We start from the raw sequence: 27137 nt of genomic DNA on the forward strand, positions 1-27137 counted from the left end.
TGTATAGTATTTTTATGGCTTGTGCATTTAAAATTGTGAAGTTATTTTATTAAAAAAAAAATTAGTACTGAAGCGATAAATAATTCTGCTTGTTATAAAAAATGTAGGACAATTTTTAAAATTGCGCATTCATACGTCATTTTTTTATACTTTTTTTTTACTAACTAAATAGTTTATTGTAAAAAACATCATTAAGCAAAATTTTAATCTGTTAATTTTGATTGCAAATGAGAGGTGCAAAGAAATAATACTGTGCACTCTTTCTATTTCGTTCTTTTCCCACAAAATTCAATACGTCTCTTTCAAAGAACTGAAACAGATCAAATCTGTAACAATTAATTTAAGATTACCAACTTTAAAATCGAAAATATTGACAAACAAAACTCGAAAGATTGTGTTAACATTTGACATTAGAAGTAATATAGTCAAATTCAATAGATATGAAAAATTATAACAAACCTATCGTAACAAATTAACTTTTATAATAATGCAATCATCATCAGCTCACTATACGTCCTCACTGAGCTCGGAGCCTACCCCAAGTTAGGGGTAATTAGGCCAGAGACAACCATGCTGGCCCAATGAAATCACAAATCTTTGTATCATAAATTTAAACACTGATATGTTCTATAATACAATCCATAGACAATAAATGAAATTGTCAGTCAATGAAATGTGTAAATAATTTCTCATTTCAATTGAATTAGTCTATACATATTAATAATTACGTAATTTTGATGACGTCATCAAAGAAATCAAATGAGACATAGTAGTTTACCTTCGTCGCTTGTAGAAAGCGCCAGAGAGATCAGTGGATGAGACATTCCGTACAAGTATTATAATTTTCGGATATGTTGGCGGTTGTTAAGTTCGTGCGAGTTGTTGCGCAGAACATAATGTTAGGTGTAGCGGGATGTCGGGGGGAGGGTACTGCGCAACTCGTACTTGACCTTGAGCCGACAAGATATTTGTAAAAGATATATCGTACGATTTATATATTTTAATATCTTATCATTAGCACTGCAAAATAATTATTTCATAAATTGAAATTAAATTATACTTGATGTATATAAGTGTTAGTACGTTAAAAATGGATGTTATATATTTGCCATCTTTAATTAGTAGTGACAATAATAATCTTAATAAGTTTTAATTTCCATCTAATCTTTGGTGTGTGGAATTGTGAGAGTCGTGTATGAGGCATGGGTATCGTCTGACGATATCCATTGCTAACATAACCCACAACATGCCGATCATGGTCACAATTTATTTTTATAATTTGACATATATAAAACCAAAGCAATCTTTATTTTACAGCATTAGTTTATCCAAAATCTGTTTGGTTGATATCATATTTCTGATGTATATTTTTGTTTTTTTATAAAATTTCAATTTATCTCTATCGAGATTATTTTTCTAGACGTCTATTTTTTTTTCATTGGTTACTCATATCGTTCGAAGGGAATGTCAGGTGACGGAATATTGATTTGATCTCATATAATTTTTAAATATGTACATAATCTCATATTTACTGCGGAAGCTAATTCTCTCTCTAGGTTTTCATTATACTCTTGACGAATGATTTGACGTTTACGTAACCATTGATTATATAGAAAAAAAAAATATTGGACCAAAATTTTTAAGGGTCGAAGTATTAAAATGTGACTATACGATTGTTAGGCTGATTTTGTAATTGGAAATAGCTTTAAATACGCGGGGACACGGAGGAAAGCGTTAAGAGGATAGACTGATTTTTTTAAAACCATACTCATACTTTCGATACAGGTGACTTGACAAATATTGAATTTTTTAATGTAATACCACTAATGTACGGCCGCTGTATGTTTTTTATCGTATGAAATCGTTAGTACAAACATACCATATTAAAAGATATTTCCAGATACTTGTTATAACTACTCTTTATATCGAAAGGAAGTATTATTTGAAATGATGTCGTGTACAAAATAATTATTTTTAAAAGATATCGAAAGCTTACCGTTTGGGATGTTTGCTGTAGAGCCGTGGTCTGTGCCGGCACGACACGTCACGTCAAGTATCTGTATCGGGTATAACGGACGCACACGGTCTTTGACGTATAGTGACCGGCGACTACGGCTACCGGAGGAAAGTAATTGACGGATGACAAAATGAAATTCAAATTCATCGTTGGTTTCTAAGACCAGATCCCTATATAAAAAATATCATCATCACTTTCATTACTTTTGACAAAACAGGGCATTTGGTCTCAGAAAGCAATGATAAGTGACACAAGGTACAAGGTCACCTCACGCTCTGACCGATTGTAGTCGGTCAAAATGACAAATCAATATTGAAATAGATTCGCCGGGAACTATATAATATCGTTTGTTTAGGGAAAGAATGGACCATGCCAATTGGATCTCTCATTTTGGCCAAAATGCATTTTTATCATCGAGACTGATAATGTAGAAAGTTGAAAACGTAGTTAGATCTGCTTTATTATTTTGTAACGTTTTGTAAAAAAATTCGACGGCAAATATATATTTTTGACGGCTCACCTTTGGAGTATAGAGTATTTTGAATCTTAACATTGCTCAAAACAAAATTATATCAAGAGCCATACTTATTATAAACCAATGCCGAATTTGATAAATGTAGACATTGTGATTGTAAATCTTTCAAGTTGCTGCTATATGTATATATATTCATATTATATATATGTATATGTACCTATTACTTATTTATTCAATAAATGAATGTGATATAAGTGAAACATTTGTATGCGGTAGAGATCGTTGCTTTACAACTTCGGTACAGGAGTCAACTCCACAGAGTATATATAAAAAGTGAACTAGCACAGCATAGGTACTCAATCTCTCTATTTTCAGTCATGATATAAAAAATAAATACTATAACCGTACCTAACAGTATACTTATTAATTGTAAATTGTAATTGTTTGTAAACCAATCTTTACTTCTTTTATTGAGTGATCTATCAACATTGCTACAGAACCGATTCTTTACCAGAATAAAACATTATCCAAATGTTAAGTGAACGCAATCGCTCTACTAAACAAATTAAGTCATAAAACTTTTTAAGAAAGATTGTGACGCACACTGATAAAGATCATTCCTCGTGAAAGTAGAACTTAGCAAGTATGTCTGTTCCTTCTTGTATATACTCCTCAGATAATGAAGTTGGCGGTATATTAAAGAGCTGTCAGGCGTCTGCCTGCGACTGTACCGATAACGATAGTTGTAAAGCGTGCTGGTGCTGATGAGCGAGGAATGTCGCCGGTTTTTTGCACGCGAGGAAGTTTTATGTATGCTAATTATACCGAATTTATTTTTGGACTCCGTAAACTTGAAAAATAACAAAACAGTGCTTAGGAAGACACGTATTAATGTACAAATGATTTAGTACAGTTTGTCAACGGAAACTATATTAGTGTTACTATACCAGTTACGTCATGATTTCATTCACACATTCATCAGTAGGATATGTTAATGTACGCTGCGCAAAAATCGAAAAACAATTAAATATGGAATATTAACCGAGCCAGTATTCAGTAAAATCCGGATTTCTGTGTAGTATTTTCTCAGATAAGTGCAATATCTAGCTGTAACTATGAAGTATTGTAGGGAACCGTGTACATCGTCACCCTCGACTGTTTACTTTGCCCCTCTCGTCTCGTCTCATTGTTTTGTTGCGCGCGCGGTTGCACTCGCGCAGCTTGTCGTCTGCTTTAGTGGCGCCTGTAGTCTCCCCACACGATCCAAAACAACTACTATGCTTTACTAAACTAACGTAATACATACAATACTTAGATTTACGTCACAGGTCCAGGTTGTAATTTAGGATTTATCTTTCCGAATGTCGTTACCTAATTTAAGGTTTAGTAAGTTTTAGGCGACCTGAAAATATGTTAGATGTTAATAAATGTGTGCTATAAAACGGTCCCCTTACTGACTTATTGGTTTATTAGAGCCACGCGATGTGCACGAGGCCCGGGCGCAGGCGGCCAGCCCGCGCCGCCGCCGCCAACGCCCGGCCTTGACTTTTTAAAGTACATATTTTTGTATGTTCAGGGTAGGTTGCGAAATGTACCATAAGAGTAACTTTGCTAGTACCTTAGATTTTATAGTTCTTTTATAGATGGTTAACAAGTTTGCTTTTAGATGAATAAGTTTGTAAGTTTTATTACTACGATATTAGATTAAAATACTAACATTTAAACTAAACCAAAAGTGCCCATTGAGATAAGTTTATAAATCCAGCGAGTCTTTTGTTAGGCATTTTGTTAATAAATAATGTTTAGGCGACAAAATTAGAAAATAAGGAAATTATCGAAGGATTGTTGAGTTTAAGTTATCTAAAAATTGTTGAGGTTTATTGATAAAAAAAATTCAATTAGTTTTTTTACATGCGGTGTCCAACAAAAGGCTCGCTCAGTTAGAGGCATTAATTAACATCAAATAATAATAGTATCGATTGTAAGTAATAATAAGAATGGTTTTATTATAGTTTTGTTTCAGAGAAGAAATTCTAATTACTATTTTTGTTTCCAATATTTTATCACTTTTACCTGTTTTCATTGTAATGTATCTTGCTGTATTGCAGACATATCCAATATACAGACTGATTTAACATTTCTAATCTTTTATTTTACCCAACTCCCTTCATTTATAATTACTTCAAAGTGTACAATTTTTATTGCAAAATTACTTCATCTAAATGATCTCGGGAGTACATACATATACTAGTATTTTTTGTGTTTACGAAATTATGTGAACTACAACACAATGAAGGTACCATTGTTATGAACTGGTATCCAAACAAATATTGATACACAAGTGGTATGATTATTGTACTCTGCAGAGTAGGTGTCCTTTCATGATAGTGTCAATTGGGACAATGGTAACAGGAACTTTTTTAAATAGGCAACAAGACAAGTAACTCATCTCTGTGATATACTTCTATATAGACTTAGGCTGATCACTTTGATTCATTTTAAGACATCTAATGCAAAATAATAAAACACAGATTTTAAAATTTAATCTTATAAAGTCTATATATTTGTATGGAATTAATATTGTATACTTCTTTTGGTTTGAATGTCATCAAGTAAAATCCGTAACTCTTCATCTTCAAATCTACCTTCCAGTGATGGAATTAAAGCCTTTGCTTCCTCCGGTGTTTCTGGACATAAGTTTGCTAAACTCGCTACTTCAAATTTGTGCAATTTCTTGGACTGTAAGAGACTGAAAGGTAAAGAAATATTGTTGTTATTAGATTATTTTGAATAATTTATTAAGTACTAGCTCTAGCCTGCAACTCAATACACAAAGAATAAAAAAAATGGGATAAAAAGTATCCTTTGTCTGTCTCCTTGTTCTAAGCTACAAATTAGTTCAAAAGTTTTTAAGTTATGAATAGTGTAACTAACACAACTTTCTTTTATACATTTATGTTCTTTCAAGTATATTTATTCACTACCCATTTTGGAGTAAGGAAATGTTATTAGAACAAAAACTTGTCACCAACATACACATCACAGTTACTGTTGTGTACACAAGTTACTGCACTTATTCATTGCAAAGTAGGAAGCCAAATTATTTCTTTGACTTTGTTCTAATCAGACTTAAAAATATATAAAAATATACTAAATGGTAAAAGGGAAAATTAATTTACTTTCTAACAGCAGCTATTGTTTCCTTATTTTTAAATTTTTTAAACATATTGGTGTATGTTAATGTCTTCATAAACACTTCTGAAAATTCCTGTTCCTCTTCTGCTGACTCATTTTGTGCCTTCCTATGTTCTAGCAACATGTCCACTTCAGATATAAGTAAAGTTTCTGCATTTTCAAATTCTAAAACAAATAATAGGATTTAATTTGAGCCTCTTAATTGAAGGAAATTTTACAATGCAAAAAATATGAATACATACCTTTTGGAAACTGCAAATCGGCTGCATCTTCTTCCACAACATCTTGTATAGGGCACGACATTTTCTTTTGCAACTCTAGTTATTCTAATTTTTAAATTAACGCAATCTTGGTGAGTACAACGAATGCTCGAAATGAACTATCAAACTACGATCCTTGTTTCACGTATACATTAAAGTTCATGTAAAGTGATGTGAATATTACAAATTATTAAACAAAATAACCCAGAAAAATACAAATAGCGTTTAGTTGGAAACTTGTGTTTTTGACTTTGACGTGTTTTGTTTCGACAGTTTGACATTTGAGTTTGAAAGCTTTTTTTATCAAACCTTGTTCATAAACTAAGTTAAAGAAAAAATAAATAAAACAAAGCGCTAAATTTCATATTACAGAATTTAGTTTTATTTGGGTATTTTTTACATTCTTTACATTATTATCTGAGTATCTAAAACAGTTTGTTGTCAAGATGTTGAAGATGGTGTGAAGTTGTCAATATGACAATGTCATTGTCATGTTTAAAAGATATTTTTACAAAATAATCCATAATCTAAGAATAAGAACATATTGGTAGAACTATAATGTTTCTCATTTAGGATGAAAATAACTTTAATCACTTTTCGCTATCGCAATTAATTAAATAAGTAATAAAAGTTTGATTAAATAAGATCAAAATGTCTAAAACACCTACCAAAAACTCTGAGTCGGTGTTTTTTGGCCCGAAAGGTCTTTTAATTTAACTTAATTTGTTTTATCCTGATGGACCATATACGCTTTCCATTGTTAATAATTTCTATTTATCATTTCAGAACTGTTAACGCCAAATAAAGATCCGACGGGAATAGTAAAAACTGTTTTTACGCAAATATCTAACATACATAGGCTTTTAAATCAATGGTTTAGAGTTATTGAGAAAGGGACGGAATTCGTAAGATTAATATGTGCATTAAAATTACATGAGTATCGAGCGGACTATTACCCACAACAATTAAAAAGATTAATGGAGGATCTTTTAGAAGCCAAAAATGTATTAAAGGACATAGTTGAAAGTAAGTCTTTCTGCATGTGAAAAATTTTAAAAGATCAAAAAAGAATTATTCTTGCTACTAAGAATTTGTGTTGTCTTTAATGGCTTGAGTTCAGGGTACTTAAAATAGTAAACAGAAACTCGGTGGAGTAGTTTTTCAAATTAAATTCATTGTTTTTTTTTTAAACAAACATCTCTAATGTCTTTACAATATAAAAATGTGTACTTAATTTTTTATAGTAGAAAATGGAAAATCACATTCCTGTCTTCTATTTTTGTTTAGCAGTCAATGCAACATATTAATATTGTTTTCCAGGTGTTGATATCATCAATAAGCAAGTTCAAGTATTACCAAAACTGCATTCAACAGGTTTGCCAGTAATGAACACATGGCTAGCTCCACACTTTGCATCTCAAGTGTTAACTATGTACACATCATTGTGTAAGGAATTTAAACTGAAAGAAGTTGTAACAGGTAATTAGAAAGATAAATGTTAATTCAATTTTGATAAGTGTTTTTATAGGAATCAGATATGTATTTGTGAAGCTTAAGATGCCAACATTATGAGATTATATACAGTAGAGGTTTTATTAAAAAATGTATAATACCATATATTAATAGAATCGGTGCATAGTAAAAATAATGTAAGGCGGCATGTTTTTCATACACAATAAGAGAAATTGAGATAGACTTATTTAAAAGAACTTAAAAAGCATTTTTAAGCATCAGCAAGGATTCTTTAAAATTATATAAAATTTGGTAAGAGAGAGTTTTCTTAAAAGAGTATGGCTTAATGCCATAGAATTAAGCAAGTATTAGTATACTTAGTACATTTATTTATACACTAACTTTTGCCTGCGACTTTGTTCCGAAGATCAGTTCAGCTATTCCGAAGTTACTTTCAAACATCCATCTAAACTTTCGCATTTATAATTAGTACAAATTTAGTAAGACTATAAAAGAATTTCATCATCTCACTGTCCTCATCTACTTCTATCACAGTCAGTAGTCACTTAATCATGTCACCTATAGATACATTACCTATAGATTGCGTCACATATAAGTTTGATGTCTAATCAAGAGGCTATTTTCGAAATGTCATTTTGTATTGTATCTATAATGTCACCTCTCACTCTATTAATAATCTCCTATTGCAGAAAACATTGCACACTGCAGAGATGAGAAATTAATTGAAGTGTATGCCAGCGCATGGGAATATACGATGTATATAAATATGGAATCTGTCGCTTATATGTTTGCTGAAATTGGTTTGAGTAGTATTAAAAAAGATGTTAAGTAATCAATTTTGTTTATTTTCTACTAGCTGTCGCCCGCCCGGAAAAAAAAAACAATGTGTTATTCCAGACTATCGTCTACATCTATGCCGAATTTCATTGAGATCCATTAAGCCTTTCTAAAGATACCTTCAAACAAACATCCATACACCCATCCATCCATCCATCCATCCAAACATTCGCATTTATAATAATAGTAAGATATACCCTTGTAATTGTAAACTATGTGGGTAGTTTTAAATAAATGAATTAATATAAAAAAAATTAACTATAGACAGGTAGACATTAAGATAATTAAAAACAATAAATCATTTTTTTAAATAACTAATTAAATCTCTAATGAGTTCACCTTCATGTTTCTTTTGAAAAGACATCTAACTATAAATTACATATATGCTAGGAACTCTAAAGATAGTGTGTCAAGATAGAATGAAATTGTATTTTGGGATGTTGCCGTTGTATAATAAGCCCAATGGTCTATTTTTTCCATGGCCCAACGGGAAATACCCTATTTTCGTATTCGTACCCTTTTTTGTATGCATCGCATTGATTACGACATTTCGGTCACAGTTTACTAAGCTTGTATCAAAATTCTAACAATCTATACTAGTATTATCATAAGGAAAGATTTTATTTGTTTGTTTGCATTGAATAGGCTCCGAAATTAATAAATCGATTTGAAAAATTCACCGTTGGGAAGTTACAATATTTCCTGACATAGTTTAATATTTATCACTAGATTTTTTTAAATTCTGCGCGGATGAAGTCGCCGGCAACTGCTGTGTTACATAAATTATGTGTATGCCTATATTTATCTAATCCATTAATAAGATATTGAGAATTGCGCAAATGTGGAACGGGTTAAGTACGTAAGCATGTTCGAGGGCCGCGAACTGTCAGACCGCTCCTGTCGTTTATTGTTAAAAGTACTTTTTTGTTTCCACTCTTGCTTATATCTCTTGTCCGAGACCAAACTAAATATTAGCAAAAATAAATTCTATAAACAAATCTGATTACTGTCGCTTTAAGCTTTTTTAAAAAGTAGTTATTCGATTTCTCGTACAACTTTCAGATCAAGATTTATTCGCATCAAATTGACTTCATAAGTTATGTAACGTAACACCTAAATGGTATGAAATAATATGCAACGAAATATATTAATTTGTTTTCTAGAAAAATAAAACTTGTTTCCAACCAAAATGTTCCTCTTGACCTTTACATGTTTTCGTTTCTATTTTTGAAAACAATTTACGTTTTGTGAAGTCTCCATGGCAACTACAAAGCAAAACAACATAATTGTACGCGGTGTTTTTTAAGTGGTTCCACACGAATGGAATTGACGATAATAGTTCATATTAACATCATATCTGTAACGTGTATTTTGAATATAATTAGTTGTAATATACTTTTTTTTTGTTAAAAGTTGTTAAAACAATGACAATACTCTTAACAACTTCCAATTAACAATTTACACGTTTCCTTCCATTTTTATAGCGTTTTGTACCAAAAATTTACGTTTATTTTTCCTTCTTTACAATATGTAATCGAAAAATAAATAAATGCTTTAAACACTGGCTATAACTATGTATAACATGTTCTCTACAAATATCTAAACATGGAAGTGAATGTTGGTGATGTTATTGAAAATAAATTTACTAAAGTAGATTTGCGAAGGGCTCCAGACTCCGGAGGCGAAACGATCGCTTTACTGAAAATTGACCCAAATTCAATGTAGAATTAGGAAGGAGCGTCGTGCGATGGCGGCCTTCATAATTTCACACCCAATTAACTTTTACACCTCAAATATAGGATTGGTTATGTTGACGGTAAAATTACATAGTATTATATTCCTAATTTAGGTACGAAAGTAGTCTGCAAATGGTAACTATTATCTCTTATATAAAAATTATAATTCCTGTAAAACTAGCTGTTGCCCGCGACTCTAGTCGCGCGAAATTAAAAAATAAACTTAATTAGTAGCCTATGTATTCTTCCATGCCATGTTCTACATCTTTGCCAAATTTTAGCGAGATTCATGAAGCCGTTCTAAAGATACCTTATACCTAAATAAATAAATAAATACCTTGTAACAAACATCCATACATCCATCTAAACATTCGCATTTATAATATTAGTAAGATAAATACAGTATAATATTAATATTCATACACATATGACATTATGAAATCGTTACGTGGAATTTGATATTCGTGACAAATTGTTTGGTCGTAGACGCAATTGGATCTCAGTAATATATCATCGTCGACGCATTATATTCATTTTACGGCATTATACTTTTGTGTTATTTATATCTAAATAGGTGTCGCCCGTGATTTCGTCCTCACGGGATTAAAAACTTAATCAGTAGCCATGGCTTCCGGACTATGTTCTATATCTGTGCCAAATTTCATCAAGATCCATTGAACCTTTACGGAGATACCTTCTAACAAACATCCATACATCTAAACATTCGCAGTTATAATATTACTAAGATGTCTGGCGATAAATATATAGAGAATGTCATATTGGATAGGTATTCAGATTATTTTTTAGGATTATTTATTTTCTGTAATAGTGACAAGAAAGATGTAATTTTTCCACAGATACGTAATGCAAGTAAATTTTTCAGTAATTAGGTCCATTAACGCAAAAAACCTTTCTTATTTGTATACTTTAAACATAAAAGTAAGTAAAGCAAACAAAATTAAAGATAATTCTTGTAAATAAAAAGTCGTGATTTAAAATATGACGTCAATTCTTAACCTCTAGGTACATGTTAACTATTGCATCACGTTAAAACGTTATTGATTTGGCACGCGGTATAGTTAAACCTGCATTATACTAAGAAACACAACCATCTGACGAAAAGAGTTATATTGCTTATGGGATCTCTTAAGAGAAGTAACTATTTTCGTCGAATGGGTGTTTTTCTTTTTAAAATTCAAGTACATCATATACGGTAGCATTTTGCGTACTGAGGGAATTATTGTTTGCTTTCGTCGCGTCTGCGAGGACGTAGATAGCTCCATTGTTTCATAGTTAAGTCAACATTCTCGACTGGAAAAGTAGAATCCATGGAGAATTATTGCTAATACATATTTTTTAATTTTAATGGCATTTATCTGTCTGAAAGCAATAGATACAGTATGCACTAATAGTTGGAATGTATTTGGATAATTTAATAAACCAAGTATATTTTTATTTGTTAAATTTTTAAAGAATTCCCATTGCCTAGTATTTTAACTAAGTTCATATTTATCTTTTAATTCCTTATAAAATTTAATTCGATTAATCTAATATTCATCAGTAAATAATATAATAATAGTGAATAATCTAAGCTAAGCTCACTACGCGATTCTATAGTTTTCTTTGTTCCGCCGTCTAACGCAACCTATAATTTCGGTTAGCACTCAGTTTACATCATTTGCGAAGTAGTAACGATACGAAATACATTGAGTGGGCTTTCTTCGACAGCAAAAGTGCAAATTGGTATATCTCATTGCAGCAGAGATGTAGCCGAATAACTTGCAGCCGACTAGTGCGGTAGTCAATGTAATCGTAATTTATAAGAATTTCCTTGTTATTTTGTAGTATAGTAATTGAGTAGCTTTTAGTCAAAATCTATGTAGAAAAGTTACACCTTAAAAATCGCCTTGTACACTTAAATTTTTGCGCAAATTCAGCATCGTAACGGTTTGAGAAATGGGTCACCTCTTGAGAAGCGCTTACATCCTCGGTGTTGGCAAGGATGATGAAGGTAAGAAATGTTTCATTAATTTTTGTCTTTCATGCATTCTGTCAACATTTTTGCTATGTCATTAATTACGATTTTCAATCTTTAATGTGCATGTGCTTATTTAATTAAGAGATATATTTTTAAGTATACCATTTTTATAGTTTCTTATGTGTGACTAACTTGCTTGTCATGAAAAGAAAATCAACTGGGAATCGAATAAATAATCTACGTCATGGAAAGACCATGTAACATCTAACTGCTTCGCTCACAGTACTTTAATTTTTATATAAATCTTAGCTTAGTGCAGATTTCACATACAAAATTTACACTAAATCTCTTCCTTAGTAACCAATAGCAATCTCTGAGTACGGCAGTAAGACATTGTCGAATACAGTTACTTTACACAACATATAATAACGTTCATGGAGTGTTTAGAAGTTCAACAATTCAAAGAGGCGAAGAGTATGTTCGTTATATTATCAAATATAAACGCAGGAACTCAAATCGAGAATCATATATCTCAATGGGACAAAGTCCTTTACCTCAATCATTATATTATATTACTTTAGACAGCTAATTTTAGAAGGTTTGGTATATTATTCACATAAGGATTTCACTGTTTTAATTATTCATTTATAAAAAGTAGCCTATGCACGGCGACCCGCGCGGGTTAAAGAAAATGTGTTTTTCTACCTATGTGTTCTTCCGCGAGATCCGTTGAGCCGTTCTAGAGATACGTAGGAAAAAGCATCCAAACATTCGCATCGCATATTAGCAAGATTAAGTTATGGAAAAATTTCGCCATGTTTCTACTCTAAAATTGGTTATGCATGGACGTGATACAGAAAATAATATTTAATAGCACCCGAAACCGACGAGTACGAATGCGTAGATGTATGTATGAATGTGGATGGAGAGAGAGTGGTAATTGAAATGCTTCTCTGTGTCATCTCTGTCTACCCGTTTGAGTTGCGGGCGTGAGTATTGTTGTTGTTTGTTAATGTAGATAATTGCGAAGATGTGTTCAGAAATTGTTATTTTATCTTATGCAAACAAATTCTATTATTGAGTTTACGTTGTAGATAGCAATTAGTGTTATCTCCAAGGTGCTTTAGCGTACAGGTAATGTTAGTAATGTTATTTTAATTAATGTGATTAATAAGAATTCTCTCGACATTTTTATTGGTTACTTGATGATGATGATCATAATTTATTGTTTTAGTAAAGATTTTAATCGTCGTTCCTTGTGCGCACTGCAAAGGAATGGAATAAGTTGCCGGCGTCAGTTTTTCCGACCAAGTACGAAGTCAAGAGTAGAGTGAATAGGCATTTACAAAGCTAGTCCGTACCATCTTTTTCGATATAAAAAAATAGTAGTTGTACCTTAGTACCCTATAGTACCGCCAGCCGGAAAGAGAACCAAAACCGAATCCTGTTACTCTGTTCGCTTGAATTTTATTAATATTTTTAAATGTAAAATAGACATATACAGTTGAACCTGGCTGGTGCCACCAGCGCAGTTCGCCCAGGCACCCCTTGCACTCCGGATTAATACGGCCAAAATTAATATTGATAAATCATTCCGTTACTATGCTCTTTATATTTTTATTTTACAAAGTTAGTTGGGCTTCGATTCGCAAAGAGGTTTTTTTTAGTAAAAGGCGGAGAACTCTCAAACTTTTAAATTAGCGTTCGTTAGCACACACGTACAGTAAAATATGATCTCAAATAAAAATTGAACTTGGAGTGAATTGTAGGGTTAAGAAATTTGTGTTTATCTTTTGTACGTATTATTACAGACCACTTTTATTTTTAACGAATGGTATATACAATACATAAGTAACTACATGATAAATATTTGATTGTTTTCAGTTTACTAACATCATCCTTGTCTTGTGACGAAGTCATTTTGTTGGGGATGCAATGTGGTTCTTGAACTTTTTGAATAAAAATGCTTCTACAATGTGTAAGATGTATAATTTTCAATCACGTTTTTACAATGGTTGCAATAAGAAGGGAAAAAAAGTTGCAATTGCGTTACTTTAAAAATGTGCTAATGTCATCTGTCAGTTGTCGTATTATGTCATCTGTCAGTCACAAGTTTCGTTCAACATACCGCCCACCAAAAGGACAGATGGTCCTTTTCTAGCTGTCTAAGTTATACAAAACAAAATATGCAATCAACTAATAAATGAAAGAACGTTAATACAATTAAAAGATGTTAAAGAAAAAATAAATTAATAATTGATAGGCAATGGGCATAAATTGACTGCTGGTCTCTTGACGGTCGAACCATGAGATCCGCTGCTACTCCAAACACTGTAGACTCTGGTCAATCCGTCTTCTCCTGGATGTTTGGCTGTAATTCTACCAAGAGACCACTTCCCTGGCGGTAGAGTGAAATCTTTGATTAGTACAATGTCTCCAATCTTGAATTCTTTCTCTAGCTTCAGCCATTTGGGGCGTTGTTGTAGTCTTGACAGATATTCATTTTGCCAGCGCCGCCAAATATCTTGTACTAACTTCTGTGTGTGTTGCCAACGAGCTAAGGGTGAAATTTTGACGTCCTTGAGGTCTGGTGAAGGCACGACGATTGGAGCTTCACCTATTAAAAGGTGTCCAGGGGTAAGAGGAGTGAGATTATCTGGATCATTGTCATCTATTGGACATAACGGGCGTGAATTTAAGCAAGCTTCTACTTGGCATAAAACTGTTGTCATTTCTTCGTACGTAAGGTGAGTTGAAATTATTCTTTTTAAATGATATTTTATAGACTTGACACCAGCCTCCCACAATCCGCCAAAGTGAGGGCTGTGAGCTGGAATAAAATGCCATTGAGTGCCTTCTGTAGCTAGTTGTTGTGCGATATGACCAGAAAATTGTAGTTTAGCCTCATTCCAGGCATCGGCCAGTTGCTTATCTGCACCAACGAAGTTTCTTCCTTGGTCGCTCCATAAATGACTGCATTTGCCTCTTCGTGAGACGAAACGTCGAAAAGCACCTGTGAAGGCTTCGGAAGTGAGATCGCCCACTAATTCGATGTGGATAGCTTTGGTAGCTGTGCATATGAAAATTGCTATGTATGTTTTCGTCGTTCTGTTTCCTCGACCCTTGCACATCAGCGTTTGAAAAGGACCGGCAAAATCTACTCCTGAGTTCAGAAAAGGTCTGGATGGCAGCACTCTTTGCTTAGGTAAGTCTCCCATTAATTGCGTTCTTGATATTGCTTTTATTCTTGCACATATTAGACAACGGTGTACGTGTTGTTTAACTTGTGATTTTACTCTTAATATCCAGTATTTTGAACGTAAATAGCACAACATTAATTGTGCGCCGCCATGCAGCGTTTTGGCATGTGCATCTGCTATTAAATATTGAACAAGAAAGTTTGTGTTTCCAATAACTATAGGATGCTTTCTGTTTTGATCTAGGTCTGCGTGTCTGAGACGACCGCCCACCCTGAGAATATTTTCTTCGTCTAAGAAAGGGCTAAGTGACTTTAATTTACTTTTCTTGCTTACTTGCTTTTTATTCTTTAGCTTACTAATATCTGCGTGAAATTCTTCTTCTTGTGCTTTTCTAATACAAAATTTTAATGCTTCTTCTACCTCTTTTACTGTGATTTCTTTTGCGCTTGCTTTAATATGTTTTTTAAAATTTAAAAATCTTTTGCAATATACAATTGTATTGAGTAATTCACTTAAGTTATCAAAATTTTCTAATTGTGATATTAATGTTGTTTTACAGGTTCATCGGTAATCAGGTAAGTAATTTCAGGTTTGTTTTTATCCATTAATTTATTTTTCATTTCTAATTGTGTTGGTTCTATATCTTGTTTAATAATTTTAATATCCTTTTCAGATAACCAATTTGGACCATTCCACCACAAATCGCATGTCTTCAGAGCTGACAGCAGCATTCCTCGAGAAGCTGGATCTGCGGGATTGTCTTGTGATTGTACATGGTTCCAGTGGTTGTGGTTGATATTCTCTATGATTTCTATTACACGATTTGCTACAAAAGGTTTCCAGCGGTTGGGATCGCCAGAAAGCCAAGAAATGACAATTGACGAGTCTGTCCATGCATACATCTGTGAGGTAGGTATTCTTAGTGCTTCACCAATTTGCTTCATAAGTTTGGATAGTAGCAAGGCTCCACAAAGTTCTAAGCGAGGTAAGGAAATTGTTTTGAGTGGTGCTACTCGTGTCCTTGCAGCAATTAAGTTTGTTTCTATTCTGCCATTTGTTTCAGTTCTAATGTAAACTACTGCAGCATATGCATGTGTTGAAGCATCGCTGAATCCGTGTAATTGTATTTTATCTTTGTTAGTAGTGGTTGTTCCAATCCATCTTTTCACTTTAATATTTTGGACTGTGTCAAAATCAAATCTTAATTGTCGCCATTCTTGTTCTAGTTCTTCACTAACTGTTTCATCCCATGTTAGTTTCTGTAGCCATAGTGTTTGCATTAACATTTTTGCCAAAACAATACTTGGTGCAATCCAGCCAAGCGGATCGAAAAGTTTTTGTATGTCTGATAAGATGCTTCGTTTTGTAATAGACTTTCCGATTTGTGATAGGCTTAGTGAATATTCAAAGCTGTCTGTGTTTAGATTCCATGTTATACCTAATGCTTTTATTGTGCTGTCTAAATTCATATCAATTTTAACATTTGCAGATCTTTTGTTTTCTTCAATGGACTGTAAGAATTGAATGTTGTTGGATGACCATTTTCTTAGTTGGAAGCCTCCCTTTTCTAGAATAGTTGTAATTTCATGAGCTAAAGTTATTGCTTCTTCTGGTGTATCAGCACCTGAGAGAAGATCATCCATGTAGAAATCTTCTATAATTGTTTGTGAAGCAAGTGGATTATGTTTTCCTTCATCATGAGCAACTTGTTGTAAAGTTTTGACAGCCAGATATGGTGCAGAGGCTGTTCCGAACGTTACTCTAAGAAGGCGATATTCTTGCAGGTCTTCGGCTTCATCTGATCTCCAAACAATGCGTTGGTAGTCTGTATGCTCTTTGGTGACTAATATTTGTAAGTACATTTTTTGAATATCAGCCATAAAACAAACTTGCTTGGTACGCCATCTTATTAGAAGATATCTTAAGTCTTCTTGTAACTGAGGACCTATAAGCAGATCGTCATTTAATGATATATTGTTTGTGCCCTTACAGGAACCGTCGAATACGACTCGTGTGCGAGTAGTCTCTTTGTCACTACGGACTACTGCATGGTGAGGTAAGTACACTGAATTCTTTATATTCTTTTCTGTTTCAGAAACTTTTTCTAAATATCCTTTTGTAATATATTCATTTATAACATTTGTGTAATCTGTTTTTAATTCTGGTAATTTATGAAACTTCTTTTCTAATTGCAGGAATCTTCTTATGGCAATATCTTTAGTGTTTCCTTCTGCAGATATAAGTTTGTTATTTTTAAAAGGTAAGTACACTATATATCTTCCTTCTTTATTTCTTTTTGTAGTTTGTTGATATATTTGTTCACAGAGTTCTTCTTCTTTAGTTAATGATCTTTTGATGTCCACTTCTACTTCCCACATTGTTTTCAGAATATCTTCAATGTCAACATGATGATGCATTACGAGGTAAGTATCTTGTGGATTTGTTTGAATCTCTCCAAAAAGTATCCAACCAAGGCTTGTTTTCTGTGCACATGGTGTGCCTGTTGGACCCTTGATGAATTCTTGTTGTAGTATTTGTGCATAGTCTTTGACCCCGAGTAACAGGTCAATTGACCCTGGCGTGAAATAGTTAGGATCAGCCAGGTTGAGGCCCTTGAGATGTGGCCACGGTTGAGTGTTGATTGTTTTTGCAGGTATCATTGTGGTCAGTTGCTTAGGCATCACATAGGCTTGTATCGGTAAACTAAAGTTGTTATCCCAGCGTGATTTGATTAATAACTGCACCACATGTTTAATTTCTGTTCTTGATGATCCCACACCTATGACGCTTCCCTTCATATGTGTTCTTTGTAGCTTTAATAATTGAGTTGCTTTTTCAGTAATAAATGTTGCTTGAGAGCCTTGATCAATGAGTACTCGCAGCGGTATGATTTGACCAAGCCCTTGTGCTTCTACCAATGCAGTGGCCAGAAGCGCAGTTCCTTGAGTAGTTGTGAGATGGGATGCAATAGTAGTGTCTATTTGTACCGGTTGTTCATCCTCTAGTTTGTGTTGTGAAGCCTGCGGTTGTGGTGAGTAGCTTGTTGAAGCCGCAGTCTCCTGTTCCTTGTTGTTGTGTAGAAGAGAATGATGTCGACGTTTGCAGATTCTACATGAGACGGGTAATGTACATCTTGATGCAGAATGTCCCGGTATAAGACAATTGTAACATAACTTCTTTGATAATACATATTGGCTTCTTTCACTTTGACTCATACTTGTAAATTTCTTGCAATGACACAATGTGTGATTTTCATAACACATTATGCATGTTTTGTTTGTTGTACTGGGTGCGGAAACATGATATACTCTCTGTTTGATGGGTTTCATGTCTTTTACAGAATTTGTAAGTTCTAATGTTCTGAATCTTGAATTTAAAAACTTTTGTAAATCCATCCATGATGGTAATAATGATGAATCCTCTTTGTATGAATATTCTTCCCAACCTTTGTGTGTGTCCGGGTCTAATTTTTGTATAACTAAATAAATTATAACTGGATCCCAAGAAGATGTTGATATTTGCATATTCTCTAAATTATTCAAACATTCTAGTGTAGTGTCTAATATGGATTTCAATTGACAAGCGGTAGGAGACATTATTCTTTTTTGGTTAAAAAGTTTCTTCATGATTGAATTTAATATAATTTTTTTATTTCCATATCTATTCTTCAGCATGTTCCATGCATGACCATAGTTATCATTGGTAATTTGTATGTGTGTTAATAGTGATTCAGCTTCAGCGGTGACACTTGACTTCAAGTAATGCAACTTTTCAACATCACTCAATGCTTCATTGTTGTGCACCAATGATACATATATATCATGGAATGAAGGCCAGGACTGATAGTCTCCGTTGAAAGTTGGTAATTTTATTTTTGGTAATTGTGCAAAGTCATTGCGTGCGTGTAACGCCATGTTTGTTTTTTCGCTAGCTTCACTTGACAACTTATTTAATAAATCTTTTAATTCGCTGTCTATAGATATAAATAAATCTTCAACAATAAAGTACTCGTCATTAGTAAAATACGGCAACGTTTCCTTTTGTTCTTTTGTCGTAATTTTAACAAGTTCGTGATGTGCGTTCTTGAATGTTTCCCAGTAATCACTTGTTAATTTTAATCGGGAACCAATATATCCAGGCGTTAATCGTGACTTTGGACATTTCTTGATGTTAGATTGTGTTTTTCTAATCAAACACGCCGTGTCTTCCAATATAGCTACGATTTGCGTCGCAGACGACATCTTGATTTTCACAAAAAATCTTCGTAATCAAAGTAATTGATGATATTATATCTAGCAATTTGCTGATATTCGGCTCGAGTTGGGACCAAATGTTGGGGATGCAATGTGGTTCTTGAACTTTTTGAATAAAAATGCTTCTACAATGTGTAAGATGTATAATTTTCAATCACGTTTTTACAATGGTTGCAATAAGAAGGGAAAAAAAGTTGCAATTGCGTTACTTTAAAAATGTGCTAATGTCATCTGTCAGTTGTCGTATTATGTCATCTGTCAGTCACAAGTTTCGTTCAACACATTTCCTTATCGTATTGTAGCTTGATTTGTTGTCTTCGTTTTACAACATGAACAAACAAAGAACCTTCTTCTTCAATGTCACGGATATACAGTCAAAATCTGTTATAACGACATCGAAGGGACTACTCATATTGAGTCGTAAAAACCGATAGTTGTAACAACCGGTGACAGGTATTAATAGGAAAGATATGTATATAACATTCAGCCAGGACCTTTGATTTTGGTCAATTTAACCGGTATGTTGTTCTAAACGATGTCGCCATAAACGGTTTTGACTGTAGTTATTATTTACAATTCACTAATAAGTGTCAATAAGTAAGGACTGAAGATTATTTTGCTCCAATTTTAATTTTTACAATTTGAAATTACGAGTACAACTGGAAGTAAGTTAACTATGCATTGGGTCTTCTATTAGAAGTTTCCTATCAGTTAGAATCAACTTTAAGCTTATAGAAAAAAATCAATAAGCTCGACTCGATGTTTTTTAAATTAACATCTTACTATTTTTTTATATACATTTATTTATTTATGTTTACAAAGTATAGATGAAAGTTTGTTACCACGTAACTCCAAGGTGAACAAATCTGGATAATATCGTGGAAATTTTTTATGTTTTCTGTTGGGCCAATCAGCTTACCGATCAATCGGCCCAATGAAAAAATAACCTAATATGAAAAAATCCCATTAAGCTGTTTGCTCGTTAGACCGATGGGCCCAACGAGAAACACCCGAAAAAATTACCCTCTGGCCAGATGGCTTATAAATACCAAATTGACAATGAGACTTGCGCACTTTTGATCAATACTTTGATATAAATTCGATAAATGCGATATTATATACAAATTATATATAGTGATGAATGTACATCGATGAGTCTCTCACGGAACGACCGGAATCTTGTCATGGGAGTCGTCGGACTATCCATGAACAGTCGCGCGACCGGTTTCCATACTTACGATGCGGAAGCACGCACTATACATGGTGCTTTGTTCTCTTGTCCTATGGGTATGACAAAGAACTAAAGTAATTTACTTCAATCTTTTTTATACTATCATGTTATTAAAATGTAGTTGCACATTTATTTTAATTGTGTTAGCTTAAACGCCTTGATCGATTGAAAAGCGGAGCGTAACCGATGCACAATAAATTTCTTGTTTTCTTTTTAAATTTCTCAATTAACATGTGTAATAATTAAATAAAATATCAATATGAAGACAAAGATTAAGTATTTAACAGAATACCCGTTCAAAACATCTCTATTTTGTCTAAGATAATGAAAGGGATGACGATATGTTATACAGAGATTTTGGTCTCAGAAACCAACGGTTAGTCACCGACTTCTTTCAGTATTATAAAACGTACATTCTAACCATCAAATGCCACTGCTGAAACACATACATTTTCACGCAGTGAAACTTACTCTAATATAGTACGTGTCAACTGCAAGCAAGTTACTATAAGTTACATTGTTAAGGTCATTATTTAAAGTAATAAATGTCGGTATCTCCTCCAGCCACGTCTTATATAGCACCTTGTATTTGTTCAAGCTTACGCTTGATTGACGTAAAAAATAATACCACAAGATCTTTGCACGTCCTGATAAAGACTAGAATAAATAGAACAATCTCCTTATTGTTTGAGACGTGTTAAATATAAATAGGTTGCGTGATAACTGCTATGTACTGTCTTATGTACATAGGAATCATCAAAGATTTCCACTGCGGTATCAAATATTTAAATATATCATACGCAAATTAGAGATAAGTATTAAATACATATAGTTGCTACTTTTTTCATAAATTTAGTTATTAATGTTGTATGTATAAATATAAATATGAATATTTAACTTTCCTTATGGTCAAAGTCATATAATGAAGGATGTTATTCATTTTATCTTTCACAAAGTTAAAGACGATCATGGATTGTGACATTCGAGTATGTATTATTTATTCTATCTTTATTCGATTGGTTCGCAAAACATAACCTATTTACAGGACCACATTTGACACATATTTTTTAATCTATATTTTAAAATCGATTTAATGATTTTAAAAAATAGATTAAAAAATATGTGTCAAATGTGGTCCTGTAAATAGGTTATGTTTATATGATCTCATATGTTCTGTGAATAAGGAATTAAGTATAACATAGTATGAGGTTGCGAAAATTTTATCAGACCACTTCGCGAGTGTTTAAAAAAGGCTTCGCGGGCAAGAGCCGGCCGTATCGTGACATTAAGTTGCGTTCAGTGTTTCGGAAACTGTCATCCGACCACGGTCGCCCGGTCAATTAAACATTTCGTCTAATTACCGTGTTATTTTAGATGAGTTCTAACCGACATAATGTACGGATGGTTTAACACTACCGGTGTGAGTACATCTTTATTATTTTCGTTTGGTTTTTTTCACTTGTCTTTGAAGTTCGTTTATAGGTTATATTTAAATCGATGTTTTGGTTTTCGTAAACAATAATTTGTAACCTTGTTTACTGAAAGTTAACTGTTTGTTTCATTTGATCGGATGTTTTCTGTTTTTTTTTCTCTTTGTTTCAATTGTATAAATTCACAAGTTTTATTTTAAACGCTAAAAATTATTTATTTTATTATAGTTCATCGACCTTTCATCGACTGCTATCTCAAATGTTAAAACAATAATTTTAATTTATAATAAAACTAATTTAAAACAATTATATATAAGGTGGGGTATAAAGCCGGCATTGCATCTGTTTACGGAAGTTAGTGGGCGAGAAATCAAATAACATCTGGCAACCAGCTCTATGAGGTCTGTTAAAATATACGAATTAAAATTTAAATAAATTAGCTGTTCCCCATTTCCATGTACATGTATATAAGCAAGCAATAAACAAAGATAGCATTCGAAATTCCGCCTTTTGCAAATAAGCTAAATGGCACTATTTTTTTTAGTTTATTAGTCACTAGTTGATTGACTAATAAAATCAACTGAAAAATAAATATAGTTGTGCCATTTCTTATCTGTACCACTCAGGCCTAAATTTTCTTTCTCTAAAACTGGTTGCCCTTACAGTAATTTAATATTATTTAATGCATTTGCTCGATGTTTGTATGTTTATATACCTTCTTAATAATATTCAAGTTAGCTTGATTTATTTTATACTCGTTGTAAAATAACCTCTTTTTTAAAAATAAAGTCCAAACGTACATAATCTTGTTATCATCACTTTTCGTACGTGTCAAATTGTTTCATATTTTAAGCCTAATATTGGTATTTCATTTCAAAATGACGCTATTAATATAATAATATAAGCTATATTAGTAAACTGAAAATTATAATTTCCATTTAATTAAAAAGTTTTTTTATGGGTAAATATTTTGAGTTCATGGTATCGACATACGTACGTGACATTCTGCTTTACTGGGTCTTGTAATAAAACCTCATTGGGTACACTATTATAAATGTACTCAAGAAAATATAACACTTTTTAGCTCTTGCTATCTTATCAAATGCGTCAACTAATAGTTTCTTTTATCACTGACCTCCTTAGCCCCACTTAGAGTACATTGAATCTTCTGATACAAGATTGTTAACGCTCCTTGACTTGTTAATGAGTTATTTTTCTTAGATATGATAACATTGTCGTTTTAAACCAGTTTAAAATCAGATTTATAGACTGTTCGTTGTTATATCTCTATGATATGATATTATTTTGTATGTACAGTGAAAAGCTACGCATAGAGGAGAAGCGCACTCCCTATACTATTACTCCTAGTATTTATACATATTGATAAACGCGCAACCTCAAATGGCTGTAACTGGTACGAAATAATTAATACTTAAATCCAGAAATTAGTTAACTCAATGGCAAAAGAGTTTTGAAAATGTATAATTACGACTATGTGTACCCTCCTGAAATATTTACATAGCAAAGTATTTTCTTCTTATGGCGGGAAATGACGTTATTTTTACGACTCAGAATAGTAATTGTTAATTGCTTGTTTAAAAGTGATTATGATAGTGTTTAAAAATGTAAATCCATTTAAATCTACGTAATGATAAATGGTAATAACCCAAGTGAAACTGCGTTAATTCACACGTGTACGCAAATAGATTGTTAACACAATTTTTTTTTCAAAGGGATACATAAACAGATGGTTTAGATGTGAAACTCATAGGTATTTAATAACTTTTTAGTAACATGACTAGATATTATTAAGAACAGATGGATTGCGTGAAAGGTGATACAATTAAGAAGGAAGTGACAACTGAAAGGAGGGAGATCGACCTGGAGGTCAAAAACTTTATGGGAAAACCTACGTGTTTGGGATAAAGGATATGATGATGACTAGTCTTTGGTTTCTAAGATCAAAATCCCTGTATGTAGTTATCCCTCTCATTATCCGTGACAAAACAGAAACCAACGATAGATAATATTGGTGTGGGTTTCGACTATCATGTCTTTTGTATTGACACATATCATTGTCTCCGAAAAACAAGTGTGTCAATACAAGTGTACTAGGACCCAGGGTAAAATAACAGTTAGCGACTTGTTGACTGAGTTTAAAGGTACAGTTAACAACAACGTGCTTCAAATTGAATACTTTTAACGATTGCATCTGAGTGTACCTTGTAAAGTTGTTATCTATTGAGTTAATTTATTATTGTGCATGTGGCCATCGTTCCGCACATTTAGTTGAATGAACTCTTTTTAATAAACACGGAGGAAGGTTGGGAAAGGTGACTTATATACAACACAATTACAAACAGGTATTTTAGAGAATATATATAGCCTGTTAACATTTTCAGTTTTATTCGAAATGTCACGCATAAATTGGACTATTATCAGTGTTTTTTGGTTGTTGTCTCCTTTGAATCTTCGTTTGAATTTTTGGTATGCTCAATCTGAATTCGGATATTCATAGAGTCACTGAACAAAGTTCCCATTTGCATTGGAGCCGAACGAGGGAAGTTCATGTTCTTACACTAAAATTCCGTTATCAAATTTTCTAACAGTCCAGTGATTTTAGACAGTTCACACAACACGTGTAAACATTAACATGAGTAAAGACAACGGATGGAAATTCAATTCTGTCAACATTCAGGTGAATGTACCTTTCGTCTCGTGTCGTATAAAAAGTCTGTTGACGTTAAGATCATTAACCATTCACCAGTTGAACCGTGCGCTTTTATTCCCTTATACCATATATGTATCTTTAATATCATTTTAATGCGCAAATGGTGATATTCTATGATACATAAGTTTTGTCTGAATTTACGTCGTAGTGGCTTATGCTTCATAATGTATGGTAATGAATATAGCTAATAATCGTAAAACGTGAAGTTAAAGAATTTTCATGTCTCATAAAATATTAAATAAAATATAAGATAGTACATAATATGGTCACGTTATATGATCGCGTCATTATGTATAATTCAGTGCCATTCAACTTCTAGAATTCCCTCATATCCTTTATAAGAAATTTTTAAAGTTTATTTTTAGGGTTCCGTACATCGAAAGGACAAAACGAAACCCTTATAGGATCACTTTGTTGTCCGCCTGTCTCTCCGTCTATTTTTAAATTTGGTATGAAGCAACGTCTTGTAGCACAGATAAAGGAAAAATTACGAAAACCGAAAATTTTTATATACCTACAGATTTGTGCGGAACACTCGGTGCGCGAATCCGGCTCGCACTTGGCCGTTTTTTTGCGCATTTATCGACTTTAATCGATATGATTTTGTTTAGTTACTTACAACCTAAAACGTATATATTTTCCTAATAGATCCCTGCTCTTGCTGGTATCTCAGCATCTCTAAAAATGCTTTGTGATTAGAATTCGAAGTCACATACCAAGGGATTATTTTTAAAAACCAATAATACGTATATTATTTTCTCAAATTTCTTGTATCAATATTCTAGCAGTACGTATAAGCACGTAGGACTGTTAACATGTATTTGCAAATTCATTTAAATATGTGTTAAATGAGTCTCGCGATGCAACGTCACTTGCTTGTGTTATAAATAAAAGAATCCATGTGAATAGCATTAAGCATATAGATCTTTATACGTCGTGCTAATTCTTGGTGTTAAAGTACTGTTATGGAGATTCTCAATGATATCGTAAAAATTCAGTTTGTACTGTTGACTTTCCTTTAATTCAAGGTTAAGTATTTGAATTGCGATCTTCTACCAGCATTATAAGACAATAATATACCAAACATTATCACGTATCGTTACATATATTTATGTACTCTCATATATTAAAGGCTACACGAGCCTTGACCGATAGACAAGTTCGATCTACGGTCTTTGATTCTTGTTGAAACAGCCTCATGGAAAATTATTTCTTCTGCTATTACTTATCTAGAAAAATATTAGGATAACCTACGTGATGGTCTTGTAATCTTTGTTAATTCAATATGAAACACCGCAGGTTTTATTTCCCAGGCTTATTTTGGTCCTTAGTAATATGTAAGCCTCACTTTGTATGACATGAAGTACTTGTTAAGTTATACACGTATCATCTTATGTCAAAAAGGTAACGACCTTAAATATGGTAGTTGTGGGACTTCGAATTTAAACTTTTCTTGTACTTTTACATGCATTTTTTAAAGTAACTCAAAGTCAAATTTTACGATTTACTTAGCGCCAAATAGTGCTTTAAGTTGGGCGTCAAAACATAACTTAATATATTAAGTTAACGACCTATTCAAATTCGATATATGTGAAAATATATTCACCGGTCAGAACCGATCAAGTCTACTTATAATGTTAAAAATGCTATTTTATATTACATCGGATATATTCCATTCGTAATACGTGACAACCGGTTTAATAAAACTTCTGTTTTCACGATTCCCTTTCTCGAACGTATTTGTAGTGGCCTGATAGTGTTTGCTGACGGCTGTTCACACGACTCGAATACACAACCAACGGCCGTCACCACAGGTATGTAAGTTAGGTTATGAACTTATGAGGACGCGTCATTCGTGTGAAGTTGGTTTATTAAAAAAGTAATACGGAACGTATCGTGTAAAAAAATAAATACGGTGACAATATGAGTGCCTAACGCGACAGATTTATCTTAATTATGTCTTGTGCACAAGTTAATAACAAATCAGTATCGCGTCGACATTAATGGAGTGCTCGTGTGTGATAGTGACTGGCCGAGATTTTTTAATTTTTTAAATCGCCCGCCTAATTTCTTTTTTGGATATTCGTGCTGTGTTCGAAATTTAAATTAGTAAGTGTATTGTGTCGGTGATGGAGTTCCAGTACTATGGCAACTTTGACCGTCAGCCGATACGAAGGATCCCGGATCAACCTTGGTGGGATGAGGAGGACACACTAACGGACCGCCGGCTTAATGGTAAGCCCGAAAAGTCCGATTTAATGTAACATTTAGTAGTTATTTTGTTTAATTTTTTTGGAGAATAATAATTTTAAAATATGTCA

General features: G+C 32.9%; 4 protein-coding genes across 6 annotated transcripts in view; 2 read left to right on the top strand and 2 right to left on the bottom strand.

Moving 5' to 3' along the window:
- Window positions 1–5052: 5052 nt before the first annotated feature.
- On the bottom strand, window positions 5053–6191 carry LOC106717879 (DNA-directed RNA polymerase II subunit Rpb4). The gene is made up of 3 exons (XM_014511816.2): window positions 5930–6191; window positions 5672–5852; window positions 5053–5241 (listed from the first exon to the last, which is right to left on the bottom strand). The coding sequence occupies exons 1-3, from the start codon at window positions 5988–5990 to the stop codon at window positions 5067–5069; spliced, it is 417 nt and encodes a 138-aa protein (XP_014367302.1). The 5' UTR covers window positions 5991–6191; the 3' UTR covers window positions 5053–5066.
- A 247-nt stretch (window positions 6192–6438) lies between these two features.
- On the top strand, window positions 6439–8279 carry LOC106717880. Its single transcript, XM_014511817.2, has 4 exons — window positions 6439–6650; window positions 6734–6973; window positions 7268–7426; window positions 8110–8279. Exons 1-4 carry the CDS (start codon window positions 6599–6601, stop codon window positions 8250–8252), a joined length of 594 nt encoding a protein of 197 aa, XP_014367303.1. The 5' UTR covers window positions 6439–6598; the 3' UTR covers window positions 8253–8279.
- A 5941-nt stretch (window positions 8280–14220) lies between these two features.
- Window positions 14221–15189, bottom strand: LOC106715659. Its single transcript, XM_045680693.1, has one exon. It carries the CDS (start codon window positions 15187–15189, stop codon window positions 14221–14223), a length of 969 nt encoding a protein of 322 aa, XP_045536649.1.
- A 6419-nt stretch (window positions 15190–21608) lies between these two features.
- Window positions 21609–27137, top strand: part of LOC106717919 — a 49309-nt gene continuing 43780 nt past the window's right edge. Inside the window, exon 1 of one of the 3 annotated variants that reach the window (XM_014511880.2) lies at window positions 21609–21641. In XM_014511880.2, the coding sequence (XP_014367366.1) occupies window positions 21624–21641 (18 nt within the window). In that variant the 5' untranslated portion in view covers window positions 21609–21623. Of the gene's footprint in view, window positions 21642–21948; window positions 22076–26674; window positions 27052–27137 lie in introns of those variants that run through there. The other 2 variants (XM_014511879.2, XM_014511882.2) reach the window with 2 other exon arrangements.

Source organism: Papilio machaon, chromosome 13 (assembly GCF_912999745.1).
Source record: "Papilio machaon chromosome 13, ilPapMach1.1, whole genome shotgun sequence".
Taxonomy (NCBI): domain Eukaryota; kingdom Metazoa; phylum Arthropoda; class Insecta; order Lepidoptera; family Papilionidae; genus Papilio; species Papilio machaon.

What these genes read in the sequence shown, in the direction of transcription:
- LOC106717879 (XM_014511816.2), bottom strand. Translation starts at nt 5,990, where the DNA reads ATGTCGTGCCCTATACAAGATGTTGTGGAAGAAGATGCAGCCGATTTG. An exon ending in CGATTTGCAGTTTCCAAAAG is followed by an intron (nt 5,853 to 5,929) that starts GTATGTATTCAT and finishes TATTTGTTTTAG; the next exon opens with AATTTGAAAATGCAGAAACT. An exon ending in ACAATAGCTGCTGTTAGAAA is followed by an intron (nt 5,242 to 5,671) that starts GTAAATTAATTT and finishes TTTACCTTTCAG; the next exon opens with TCTCTTACAGTCCAAGAAAT.
- LOC106717880 (XM_014511817.2), top strand. Translation starts at nt 6,599, where the DNA reads ATGTCTAAAACACCTACCAAAAACTCTGAGTCGGTGTTTTTTGGCCCG. An exon ending in ATTAAAGGACATAGTTGAAA is followed by an intron (nt 6,974 to 7,267) that starts GTAAGTCTTTCT and finishes ATTGTTTTCCAG; the next exon opens with GTGTTGATATCATCAATAAG. An exon ending in ACTGAAAGAAGTTGTAACAG is followed by an intron (nt 7,427 to 8,109) that starts GTAATTAGAAAG and finishes CTCCTATTGCAG; the next exon opens with AAAACATTGCACACTGCAGA.
- LOC106715659 (XM_045680693.1), bottom strand. Translation starts at nt 15,189, where the DNA reads ATGGGAGACTTACCTAAGCAAAGAGTGCTGCCATCCAGACCTTTTCTG.